The 14045-nt window shown below is 46.4% G+C and overlaps 1 protein-coding gene across 5 annotated transcripts in view; it reads right to left on the reverse strand.

Annotated features, from left to right (window-relative positions):
- CCDC62 (coiled-coil domain containing 62) overlaps positions 1-9797 on the reverse strand; it is a 125083-nt gene extending 115286 nt beyond the window's left edge. For 3 of the 5 annotated variants that reach the window (XR_012725272.1, XM_075323055.1, XM_075323033.1), the window contains exons 1-3: positions 9715-9797; positions 9453-9503; positions 84-276 (exon numbers count right to left, since the gene is read on the reverse strand). Coding sequence is in view for 4 of the 5 variants with exons in the window: in XM_075323055.1 (XP_075179170.1) it covers positions 84-276; positions 9453-9491 (232 nt within the window). In the remaining variant the exon portion in view is untranslated. Of the gene's footprint in view, positions 1-83; positions 277-9452; positions 9504-9605; positions 9680-9714 lie in introns of those variants that run through there. The other 2 variants (XM_075323065.1, XM_075323047.1) reach the window with 2 other exon arrangements.
- Positions 9798-14045: the final 4248 nt, after the last annotated feature.

Below are 14045 nucleotides of genomic sequence, written 5' to 3' on the forward strand. Positions count from 1 at the left end.
ATATCCTGAAGTGCAGGTTTTGTTTTAAAAAAAATTGTGCATAAACAGACATGCATATAAAATCTATGGAAAGCACAGTATACTTTCTAGCCTGGCACACTTCTGCTCCAGTCTCAGAACATGCTGCCTGTCATTCTCCCAGGAGAGCAGCTGCCTCTGATGCACCAGCACCATGTCATTCAGCTCCTTGTCTCTATCTTTAAGCTCCGCGATCAATAACTGTAGTTCTGTCCTTTGCTTCTGGATTGTTGAATTTTCAAGATCTGTACAAACAAACTTGAGAGAGGGGGACAAAGAAAAAAAAAAAAAAAAAGATGTCAGACTAAAATACGGTGTATATTGTAGAAGTGTACGGTATATAGTATGACTACAGAATGTTGTTTAAATGGAACCTGTCACCAGTTTTTCGGCCTATAAGCTGCAGCCACCACCACCGGGCTCTTATATACAGCATTCTAACATGCTGCATATACGGTAAGAGCCCAGGCCGGGGGATATAACATAAAAACACTTTATAATACTTACCTAACGGTCGAGCATTGGCCCTTATGGGCGTCTCCGTTGTCGGCGCCGCCTCTTTTGTCCATCTTTGTGCTCCTTCTTCTCTAGCCGCGGTGCATGATGGGCCCGACGTCATCCACACTCGCAGGTATTCAGGTCCTGAGCAGGGCAGATCAAAGTATTGTAGTGCGCCTGCGCGGGACCGGCGAGTGTGTATGACGTAGACGCGTCGTGCACCACGGCTTCAGAAAGAGGACGAAGATGTCCAAAAGAGACGGCACCGGACAACAGAGAGGCCCATAAGGCCCACCGCGCGACCGTTAGGTAAGTATTATAAAGTGTTTTTATGTTATACCCCTGGCCTGAACTCTTATATACAGCATGTTAGAATGCTGTATATAAAAGCCCGGTGGTGGTGGCCGCAGCTTATAGGCCAAAAAACTGGTGACAGGTTCCCTTTAAAGGGAATCTTTCAGCAGGTATTTGTTATGTAATCTGAGAGCTGCATTACGTAGGGGCAGAGACCCTGATTCCAGTGATGTATCACTTACTGGACTGCTTGGTGCAGTTTGGATAGAATCCCTGTTTTTCTCTGCTTTAGATGTAGCAGTGGTCAAAATGCTGAGCAAACTAACGCAGCACACACCATTGATTGGCAGCTTCCCATGAACACTGTACATTGTCAGCAAAATGCTAATCAGTGGGTAGACAGAGTTATACTGATTAGCCTGACTTGTCTGCCCATGAGATCTAGTCAGGTAGTGATAATCTCCTGCTGCTAAAACACTGATTGTAACTACATCACACAGCTTAAGCTCACCTCACATTAGCGGTATTTTGCAGTTACGAATGCGTTTCAGTTCAATTAATTTCCAATGGAATTGTGGCAAGATGCGGTCACATGCGGTTATGTATGACGCACGCAACTGCATCTTGCAGGGATTCCATTGGAAATTAACTGAGATTCCATTGGAAATTAACTGAACTTAAACGCATTTGTAACGGATCCGGTTTTGTGGCAAAATACCGCTAATGTGAGGTGACAAGTGACGATGTAAGTGACATCCCTGGAAACAGGTTTCCTGCTTCTACAACATGCTGCTCTCTGACTGAAGGCTCTGTCAGCAGAGAATGACTGTTCAAACCAAGTAATGGCTCTGGTGCATCATGACGTTGCCAATCATTTAACCTCTTCATGACCTAGGAGTACAAATACGTCCTAGGTTGTCTCCCTCTGAAGCCCGCAATCATCCACGCATCATCTGATCAGCAGATATGTGTGGCTAACAGGTATGTGCCTGTTAACCTCTTAGGCCGCGCTGTCAAACTCTGACAGCGGACTCTAACGCACTCTGGTAGGGATCGCGCTGTTCACCACAATTGACGGCCCCATGACGCGATCACAGGGCACTAATGGGTTGTCATGGCAGCACAGGGTCAGGTGATGAACCCTGTCACTGTCATGACTCTCATTTCCTGGGAATGTCGGCAAAGCGCCAGCACTCACAGGAGAACAGGATTTCTCCTGATCAGAGCGACACTGAAGCTGGTGATGCTGAACCATCGCTCTGAACAGCACAAGCGATCGGACACTGCAGGTATAAAGTCTCCTAAAGGCACTAGTAAAATCAATAAAAAAAATTTTTAAAAAAAAACCTAAAAGGCTCAACCCCTCCCCCCCTTTTACCCCATTGAGAATAAAACAAACAAAATAAAAAAAAAAAAAAAACACTTCACACATTTGGTATCGCTACCTTCAGAAATGCCCAATATGGTTAGATTGATGGAAAAATTAAAAAAAAAAAAAAAAAAAAATTATGACTCTTAGACGGAGAGGAGAAAACAAAAAAAATTGCCTGGGGGTGAAGGTGTTAAATGCACCTTCCCACTTGCCCTTCTTTGGCTTTATGAAGCCAAAATCTGGCTGAAAGAAAGGGAGAAGTGGGAGAATATTCAGCTAAAAGCACGATCTCTGATGAACACCAGCCACGGGCCTGGATTTCACAGGACTACCGTAATGACAGCTGCAAGGGGTCATCAGCAGAGTCTTGGCTTTCATGACAACCCATCAGCATCCCGCAATCACGTCGAGGGCACGCCAATGAGCACGTGGGATGACACCCCCCTTCCGATGCAGGTTAAAGGGAACCTGTCAGGTCCAATATGCACACAGAACCACGAACAGTTCTGGGTGCTAATCCCTTCAGCTAGTAGCATAGATAAAGAGATCTTTAGAAAACGTATTTCTAAAGGCCGCTTTACACGCTGCGATATCGTGACCAATATCGCTAGCGTGGGTACCCGCCCCCATCGGTAGTGCGACATGGGCAAATCGCTGCCCATGGCGCTCAACATCGCCCAGACCCGTCACACTACTTACCTGTCCTGCGACGTCGCTGTGACCGGCGACCCGCCTCCTTTCTAAGGGGGCGGTTCGTTCAGCGTCACAGCGACGTCACAGCTGCATCACTGAACCGCCGCCCAATAGAAGCGGGGGGCGGAGATGAGCGGGACGAACATCCCGCCCACCTCCTTCCTTCTGCATTGCGGGCGGGCGCAGGTAAGAGGAGGTTCCTCGTTCCTGTGGTGTCACACGTACCGATGTGTGCTGCCGCAGGAACGAGGAACAACATAGTTACTGCTTCAGCAACGATATTCGAGAATGGACCCCCATGTCACCGATGAGCGATTTTGCAACGATGCAAAATCGCTCATAGGTGTCACACGCAATGGCATCGCTAAAGTGACCGGATGTGCGTCACAAATTCCGTGACCCCAACGAGATCGCTTGAGCGATGTTGCAGCGTGTAAAGCGGCCTTAAGGCTATGTGCGCACACAGCATTTTTTTGACGCTGCGTTTCTGGCCGCTAAAAACGCACAAACGCATAAAGACGCACCAGTAAAAACTCATGCGTTTTGGTGCATTATTGATCTCTGCATTTTTCTGTGTTTTTCCAATGCATTGCATGGTGGAAAAAAACACACAAAAACGCAGGAAAGAATTGTCATGACAATTTTTTTATTTTTTTTTTTTTAAGCTCAAAAACGTAGCTGAAAAAAAAAAAAATAAAAAAAAAAAAAGTGTGTGCGGACAGCAAAAATGAAAACTCAAACTTTGCTGGGGAAGCAAAGTCATGCAGTTTTGAGCCCAAAAACACACCCAAAAAACGCCCTGTGCACACATAGCCTAAAGATCTTTTACCGTATGCCAATGAGCAAGGGTACTAGTCCCCTGGGCGTTCGTTCCCCTGGCTAATCACTCCCATTAGCATGTTAGTACGTCCCTGTGGGCGTGCTATCATGCTAATGAATATGCATCACAGGATGATCTCCCTCACTTCTCTGCTGCCATTGTGTCCGACGGGGGATTTCGGCTCAGTGCGCATGAGTTCCGGTCATGTGCACTATGAAGCAGAAAGTACACATCCTGGATTCAAACTGAAGTAGTGCGCATGACCCAAACTCCGAGGTCATGCGCACTGAGCCGAAATCCCCCGTCAGACACGATGGCAGCAGAAAGGTGAGTGAGATCATCCTGTGACACTGCACATTCATTAGCATGTTAGTACGTCCCTGAGGACGTGCTAACATGCTAATGGGGGCGTCTGGCTGGGGGAACTAACGCCCAGGGGACTAGTCCCCTCGCTCATTAGCATACGATATAATATCTTTAGAAATACCTTTTCTAAAGATCTCTTTATCTATGCTAGTGTATACAGGGACAGTTAGGCAGGGATTAGCAATATACACCCAGAACTGCTCGTGGTTCTGGGTGCATATTGGACCTGGCAGGTTCCCTTTAACAACTACAAGCGATGCTCCGCTCCACCCACGGCTATTATAGGTACGATGGCTGATTAAATCAGCCTTCACCTGCCAAGAGAGATGCAGGCTCGGTGTGTGAGCCCTTATCAAAGGCAGGGACATGACATAGGATATACATGTATGTCATATGTCGTGAAGTAATTAAAGGGACTGCCAGTACTGAATGACTGTTCAAACCAAGCACAGGTACTCGGACTAGACGGGCAGGCAGGTTCCCAGTGGCTTCTCCTCGCCCACTGCCCTGAATTGATACGTAGGGCTCTGCCTATGTGTGCGTGGTTTGGTTTGTTTTGTTTATTAATTATGTCATAATTTCTTTAATTTCTAATAAGGTAAAAAGGAGGGTGATTTATACATTATATATTTCATAGAGCAGGGTTTTTTTTTCCTTTCATTTCGCTTTATTTTTCAGTTCTTTTAGGTGACTTGAACCTGCATTTATTTAATTGCTTATACTGAATATTACGATTTCACAGCTTTTATTGAAATTCCAGTTCTCCTATTGAGCTTAGCCTGTGACTGAACTTCACTGGAGGATCAAGATGACAGTTACAAGTGTCTCCAGCTCTCAGAGTAACCAATCGGTTCTACATGATGGAGTTAAGGAAGGCCAATAGGAGCCAATGCACAATGCATGAACGGGTAATGGTGTCATGCAAATGCTGGTATCAGAAATTGACATTAGCATTTAAATGGCTAAACTGCAGCGATCGGATCTACAGGTAGATGCTGACTGTGTAACACAGCCAACATCAGCCTGGTATGCAGAAGGCTCAGCTCCCGAGACAGCTTCAAAATTTATCAACCTACTAGCTGTAGTACCCAGGCGTTGCCCGCCATAGTAACGGTCTCTCTCTATCCCTGTATGTCTCTATCCCTGTGTCTGTCTGTCTCTATCCCCCTGTGTCTGTCTGTCTCTATCCCCCTGTGTCTGTCTGTCTCTATCCCCCTGTGTCTGTCTGTCTCTATCCCCCTGTGTCTGTCTGTCTCTATCCCCCTGTGTCTGTCTCTATCCCCCTGTGTCTGTCTGTCTCTATCCCCCTGTGTCTGTCTGTCTCTATCCCCCTGTGTCTGTCTGTCTCTATCCCTGTGTCTGTCTCTTTTCCGTCCCTTTCCTTGTCTGTTTCTCTCCCGGTCTGCCTGCCTGTCTCTTTGCCCATCTGTCTCTCTCTGTCTCGCGCTATCCGTCTTCCCACCAACATCTTATTACCTCACACAAGCTTCTTATACTAACAATTTATTGTGTTCCTATAGTAACCAATTACAGCTCCTATTAATAACCTAATAGCTCACAGCTTTATTGACTTTAATGGAGGCAGGTTTTTTGGAGAGTAACTGTATAGCGTGGGGTTAAATTTTCCCGTCAAAACATAGTCTATGACGTTCCCTGAGTCACATGAGGTGTCTGTGCAAAGTTTCGTGATTGTAAATGCGACGGTGCGGATTCCTTTAGCGGACATACATACACACATACACTCAGCTTTATATAGGAGACTAGCTGTAGTACCCAGGCGTTGCCCGGGATAGTAACGGTCTCTCTCCCAGTCTCTGTCTGTGTGTCGCTGTCTGTCTCTTTCCTTGTCTGTCTGTTTCTATCTCTCTGTATTTGCATCAGTCTATCTGTCTCAATCTCTGTATCTGTCTGTCTCTCTCTCTCTCTCTTTCCCCGGCTGTCTCTTTCACTGTCTGTCTTTCTGTTTTTTTCTGTCTCTCTCTATCCGTCTATCCTATCTTATACTAACAGTTTATTTGGTTACTATAGCAACCACTGACAGTTGCTATTTATAGCCTCCAGCTCCATTCAGTTTAATGGCTGCATGATTTTTGTAGAGTAACTGGAAAGCACGGGGTTAAATTTTCCTGCCCAAACATAGTCTATGACGTTCCCTGAGTCACATGGAGTGTCTGTGCAAAATTTCGTGATTGTAAATGTGACGCCGGTGCGGATTCCTTTAGCGGACATACACACATACACTGAGCTTTATATATTAGATGATCAAAATGTACATCATTTGCAAATATACTGTATGTCTGGGGTTTCAGGTCACACTTACCCCCCTCAATATGTATATTGAGCACTATCATATCTTAATTGAAAGCGCAGAAACAGCAGCTCTACACATTAACCCTTATTGCTGTGCTTCTGCAGCACAGATCTGAGCCAGCATTAGGAGCCGGCAATGACGCTAATTGAGGGGGGTAGAGGAGGACACTTAGCCATGGCAATGGTGCACTAAAGCCCCTTCATCTGAGTTCAAAATAATCATTTTTTTTCCCTGAAAAATAAACCCACTATGATCCATACTACAGGTATGACGTTTATACGGGCCAAGTGGCCGCCATGTCTGTCTAAGTGGTTTAAAGGGAACCTGCAATCAGGATTTTCTATCCTAACTAATGGCATAAATCCATACCTTGCTTGTGGAACTATAGAGAAACCAGTGTTTATATTGTATGCTAATGAGCCACCATGGCATCGGGGCAGGACATTGCACTTGTATTCTCCTGTCCTCCTTCGCCGCTTATTGGCTGCCTCCTGACAGGTCAGTCTCTCTTCAGTAGCAAGGATGGTTGACCTTAGGGAGATCAACATCCAACACCGGAGACACCATCACGTGTTTCTCAACGCAGTGATTCTAAAGCAATGCCCCCTGGGAAATATTCAAAACAAGAAAGCCTGCGGAGACACCATCACATGTTTCTCAACGCTGGCAGGAAACTAGCCAGGTCTTTCACCGGGAAGGGCAGTCTCCAGTCAAGGAAACCACCTATGCCAAACATGGTATCCATCCACAGACAGCTGTTTCGGGGTATTTGCCCCTCATCAGTGTGGAGTAGGAAACTGGCTAGTGGGAGCAATGCCTAGTAGAAGACTACATAAGCAAGGATGGTTGACCTTACGGAGATGAACATCCAACACCGCGGAGACAATCCACATCCATCCACAGACAGCTGTTTCGGGGTATTTGCCCCTCATACTAGGCATTGCTCCCACTAGCCAGTTTCCTACTCCACACTGATAAGGGGCAAATACCCCGAAACAGCTGTCAGGGGATGGATACCATGTTTGGCATAGGTGGTCTCCTTGACTGGAGACTGCCCTTCCCGTGGTTGTTCCTTCCCGGTGAAAGACCTGGCTAGTTTCCTGCCAGCGTTGATAAACATGTGATGGTGTCTCCGCAGGCTTTCTTGTTTTGAGTCTCTCTTCAATGACCTGTCCTTGATTTTGTGTAGGTGCCATCATTGCCTGGAATCCACTCCTTAGAGGGGGCAGCAGATGTGTAGATTGGTTGGCCGACTCTCACAGTGTGATCCAGACCTTGCAGGGCATGCACTGTGACAAGCAATGTCATCTCAGGCAGGGGAAGTCGGTCACTGACCAGAGAGCGATGACAGCAGAGCGGAGAGTGCAATGCCCCGCCCCACTGCACCGAAGTTACATACAATGTCCACACTGGATTTCTCAAAACAAGAAAAAAAAGTTCTCCAAACAAAGTGAGGATTTAATGAACACGGGAGCGCCGTACACACGCGCCATTAGTGAGGGTACAATACTCTGATGACAGGACCCTCTGCTCCTGCACAGGCGCCATTAGTGAGGGTACAATACTATGATGACAGAACCCTCCGCTCCTGCACAGGCGCCATTAGTGAGGGTACATTACTATGATGACAGAACCCTCCGCTCCTGCACAGGCGCCATTAGTGAGGGTACATTACTATGATGACAGAACCCTCCGCTCCTGCACAGGCGCCATTAGTGAGGGAGCATTACTATGATGACAGAACCCTCCGCTCCTGCACAGGCGCCATTAGTGAGGGTACAATACTATGACAGAACCCTCCGTTCCTGCACAGGCACCATTAGTGAGGGTACATTACTATGATGACAGAACCCTCCGCTCCTGCACAGGCGCCATTAGTGAGGGTACATTACTATGATGACAGAACCCTCCGTTCCTGCACAGGCACCATTAGTGAGGGTACAATACTATGACAGAACCCTCCGCTCCTGCACAGGCACCATTAGTGAGGGTACATTACTATGATGACAGAACCCTCCGCTCCTGCACAGGCGCCATTAGTGAGGGTACATTACTATGATGACAGAACCCTCCGCTCCTGCACAGGCGCCATTAGTGAGGGTACAATACTATGATGACAGGACCCTCCGCTCCTGCACAGGCGCCATTAGTGAGGGTACAATACTATGATGACAGGACCCTCAGCTCCTGCACAGGCGCCATTAGTGAGGGTACAATACTATGATGACAGGACCCTCCGCTCCTGCACAGGCGCCATTAGTGAGGGTACATTACTATGATGACAGAACCCTCTGCTCCTGCACAGGCACCATTAGTGAGGGTACAATACTATGACAGAACCCTCCGCTCCTGCACCGGCGCTATTAGTGAGGGTACATTACTATGATGACAGAACCCTCGGCTCCTGCACAGGCACCATTAGTGAGGGTACAATACTATGACAGAACCCTCCGCTCCTGCACAGGCACCATTAGTGAGGGTACATTACTATGATGACAGAACCCTCCGCTCCTGCACAGGCGCCATTAGTGAGGGTACATTACTATGATGACAGAACCCTCCGCTCCTGCACAGGCGCCATTAGTGAGGGTACAATACTATGATGACAGGACCCTCCGCTCCTGCACAGGCGCCATTAGTGAGGGTACAATACTATGATGACAGGACCCTCAGCTCCTGCACAGGCGCCATTAGTGAGGGTACAATACTATGATGACAGGACCCTCCGCTCCTGCACAGGCGCCATTAGTGAGGGTACATTACTATGATGACAGAACCCTCTGCTCCTGCACAGGCACCATTAGTGAGGGTACAATACTATGACAGAACCCTCCGCTCCTGCACAGGCGCTATTAGTGAGGGTACATTACTATGATGACAGAACCCTCGGCTCCTGCACAGGCGCCATTAGTGAGGGTACAATACTATGATGACAGGACCCTCCGCTCCTGCACAGGCGCCATTAGTGAGGGTACATTACTATGATGACAGGACCCTCCGCTCCTGCACAGGCGCCATTAGTGAGGGTACAACACCCTGATGACAGGACCCTCCGCTTCCTCCACATGTGCTTTCTGTACCTTTGGGGGGGATGTGCGGTGTTCATTGGGTCTGTTCATCACACGGACACACTGTGATAAAAAAAGAAGAAATAACACACCGTAAGACAACTCTGGACCTCTATAGGTGTATGATCCCCTCCTCACCCCTATATGCACATTATAGGCACACACCGGTCCTCACAGTCAGTCCTGCCCGGGCTGCTGCAATATGTGCAGCCTGAGACTAAATAAATACTGTCTGAAACACTACGGGAGGCGATAGCGCCCATGTTACACCGACCTGCGAACTTTTACCGATCCAAATCCCGTGCCAATGTGAAATAACGTCCACTTAGCCACGTCTCGCGAGATGTGAAGAAGCTCGTAAGAGCAACTAAGCAGGAGAATGGCTCCCCCTGCTGGCCAGTACGGCAATAAAGAGCTGTACTGTGTTGTGTGAAAGCATCAAATGTATGCACTGGTCACCTGGTCTACGGGGCGGTGAATGGTCCATACTTAGTCCATCCACGTTTTCATATGTCACCTTTTGTACATGCTGTACTCCAAAAATCTGCATGATTAAAACAATAAATAGCGTATAGGAGCCCAATTCAGTATTACACTCACCAGGTTTTTTGGTTTAGTTTTGGACTTTGTTTGTGTTTTTAATTTGTGCTATTTAATGTGCACCTTTTTTAAAGTCTATTTTATGTGTTCACCTGTTATTTTTCTATATATTCGCCATTATTCGCCATCATATTGTGGGCAGTTTATAGTTTCTAAATGTTTTCGGCAGATTAATTAGATTATAATTTGTGGCAGTGATTTTATGCTCACCAGATATTTTGGCACACATTTTGCGCCATTATGCAAAACGCACAATTTTTTGCATTAAAATTTTGCAGAAAAAATACAATATTTTTACTTTGCGCAAAATTCATGAAAATTCATGCGCCATTATGAAGTATTTTGCAAAAAAACACCAAAAAAAAAAGAAAACAAAAAGACCTCAATTCATTAAGACTGGCGGTTTTGTTTACAGTCAAAGACTAGAGTAAGATTCACTACCACAGTCACAGGAAATGAAATTGGTCTGAAAAAGGGGGAAGAAAACAAAACAAAAAAAAAAACGGAAAATTTATGCAAACCCCTATTTTTTTTCTTTCATTGCTGTTTTTTTTTTTTGCACAAATTTTTTTTAAAATGGCACATGAGATTCATTAATTTAAAATGGTCCTTTTTTAATTTGTTTGCAACTTTTTAGAGTAGAAAGATGTTAGAAATTTGCACCAAAATGTCTGGTGTAAAAAAAAAAAAAAAATATCCCAGAGGGGAACTAGAGTGAATGAATTTGCGACTTTTTACAAAGTCAAAATTGGTGGATCAGCCAAAAATATCTGGGTATCCTAAACCCCATCCACTTTGACGAAGATAAAAAAAAAAACTGGTATAAAGATATAAAATAGACTAAAAAAAAATATATCTTAGGCCTCCTTCACATGTCCGTGCAAAACACGGTCCGTGCTGAAGGTGTGTATGTGTGTGCTTGTGTCCTTGTGAGTCTTCAGCGTGTGTTGTCTCTGTGCTATCCGTCTGACATCCGGCTAGCACACGGGCAGCATGAGCTGGTATACTTACCTGTCCCCGGCGCTGCTGTTGCTTCCAGGTCCGCAGTGAGTGCAGTGAATACTCATGAGCATAATGAGCGGGCCTTGAAGCAACAGAAGACAGAGACAGCAGCGTCGGAGACAGGTAAGTCTAAAAATTCTTTGTTTTTATGTGACCTGTGATTCCTCCCGTATGTCTCACATCAGTGTGCGGTCCCGTGTGATATCCGTGCAGCAGGCAGAAAACAAAGATGTTGCCGTGTGGCGCACACGGACACACGTGTGCTCCATATGGACAGTTTCAAAACAAGGACGTGTGTGCAGACCCATTAATTTTAACAGGTCTACGTGTGTCCGTGTCTACGGTGCATGTGAAAAAAATGGACGTCATTATTATTATTATAGCGCCATTTATTCCATGGCGCTTTACATGTGAAAGGGGTATACATAATAGAGACAAGTACAATAATCATAAACAATACACAGCACAGACGGGTACAGGCGGAGAGAGGACCCTGCCCGCGAGGACTCACAGTCTACAAGGGATGGGTGAGGATACAGTAGGTAAGGGTGGAGATGGTCGTGTGGCGCTGTATCAGACTGAGGGTACATCATATGTACCGGAGACACGGATGTGTGAAGGAGACCTGATTCCAATTCGCTTTCTGTATTTGAAAGCTTCAGGTTGGAGGAACCGGCCTGAGTGGTAGGAGACCGTAGGGGCCAATTCCCCAGAGTAGGAGTCCTCAAGTTTAACCCCTTCCCGACATGACCAAACTGAATTTATGGGTTTTTTTCCCTCTTCTTCTGAGAGCCATATTTATTTTAGTTTTCCATCCACATAGCCGTGTAAGAACATATTTGTGAATGGCACCATTCATTTTACCACATGGAATATTGGAAAACAGAAAACATTACAAATGCGTTGACATTGTTTTTTTGGGATATGATTTTACAGCCCACATTGTGTGGGAATAATGGTCTGGCATCATGAGCCTTCTCGTGAGACGATTACAGCAACTTGTCCAGATTTGTTTTCTTTTTTAACACTAGAACTACTGAGGTAGTCATTTTGACTACTTTGCACCATGTATTTCTATATAGGTGTCACGAGTCCAGTAGTTCTAGTGTTAATTGTGTTACAGTTTTCCAAGATATGTAACAATTTTATTTTTTTAGTTGATGGAGCCACGTGAAGGCTTATTTTTTTTGTGGGCTCCAGTTATCATTATTATTGATAATGTTTTGTGGTACATAGAACGTTTTGATCACTTTTGATGCATTTTTTTTCTTTTTGCAGCATTGTGGTAAACCATACATTGCAATTTTGGTGGGGTCTTTTTTAATCTTTTTCTGTTTATTCCATTTACTTATCAGGTTAATTATTTTAAAATTTTGATAGATTGAACTTTTCTGGGCGCTTTTACTTATTATTGTATTTATTAGTCCTTACTGGACTTTAACTTACAATTGTCTGATTGCTTGCACTATGTACAGCAATTCTATGTTATCAGTGCATATACGGTAGTAAAATTCAGCTCGACTTCAGTGGACCTCCATGACGGCAGGTACAGTGGTCTTCTACTGACCCCTGACTGCCATGGGGACCCATCATCAGACCCCCGGCTGCCATGGGGACCCATCATCAGACCCCCAGCTGCCATGGGGACCCATCATCAGACCCCCGGCTGCCATGGGGACCCATCATCAGACCCCCGGCTGCCATGGGGACCCATCATCAGACCCCCGGCTGCCATGGGGACCCATCATCAGACCCCCGGCTGCCATGGGGACCCATCATCAGACCCCCGGCTGCCATGGGGACCCATCATCAGACCCCCGGCTGCCATGGGGACCCATCATCAGACCCCCGGCTGCCATGGGGACCCATCATCAGACCCCCGGCTGCCATGGGGACCCATCATCAGACCCCCGGCTGCCATGGGGACCCATCATCAGAACCTCGGCTGCCATGGGGACCCATCATCAGACCCCCGGCTGCCATGGGAACCTATCATCAGACCCCCGGCTGCCATGGGGACCCATCATCAGACCCCCGGCTGCCATGGGGACCCATCATCAGACCCCCGGCTGCCATGGGGACCCATCATCAGACCCCTGGCTGCCATGGGAGCCCATCAGACCCCCGGCTGCTATGGGAGCGCATCAAACCCCCGGTTGCCATAGGGACACATCAGACTCCTGGCTGGCATAGGGACACATCAGAGCCCTGGCTGCTAAAGGGATGAATTAAACCCCTGGCTGCCATAGGAATCCATTAGTGCCCCTGGCTGCCATTGGGTGCATAGAATGACTTGGCCCCCATGCCAGTGTGCAGAGAATGATAGTATCACTTATCAGGCTAACTCTCAGGAAGAGATGCTCTATACCCCTATCTGTTAAAGTGCATTATCTGCTGAGAATGGGGTAGGCTTAGCCTGTGAGCCCACTTCATACACCAGTTCCCAACTTGTGCCGTACACATGTATAGTGGATGTTGGGAGAGGATTTATGGCGTAAATGCAGGGATGTAACCATGGTAGGTGCAGGGGACTGCAGTCACACCCAGGCCCTGGAGCCTAAGGGGGCTCAAAAGGTCCTATAGGCCCATATGAGAAGTCAAATTTTATTAATGACCTCTGATACTTGGGGCCTTATTGGAGATTTTCAACTGGGGCCCTTGAGTTTCAAGTTATGCTACTGGGTCAATGAAGTTCAAAACATGACATTTTTTTTACTCGATTGTACCTCTTTTCAAGAAGTGTCCACCTTTTTAGTAGTTCAATGGAGACTGCGGCATCTGAGGCATTAAACTGCTTTTATCAGTGTCACCACTAATTAGTGCTCTGGACTAGTGCTGCTTCGAAATGTTGTGTCCTGACGCTGAATATCTTCTTGTATATGTGATAAAGAACGTCAAAGGTATCAATGGACATTCAAAGCTTTCAAATTTTTCCAGAGAAAATCGCAGTTGATAATAAAGGGTACATACGAGTAGTTATCTTCATGAAAACCCAAGATGAAA

This window comes from Anomaloglossus baeobatrachus, chromosome 1 (assembly GCF_048569485.1).
Source record: "Anomaloglossus baeobatrachus isolate aAnoBae1 chromosome 1, aAnoBae1.hap1, whole genome shotgun sequence".
NCBI classification, from domain to species: domain Eukaryota; kingdom Metazoa; phylum Chordata; class Amphibia; order Anura; family Aromobatidae; genus Anomaloglossus; species Anomaloglossus baeobatrachus.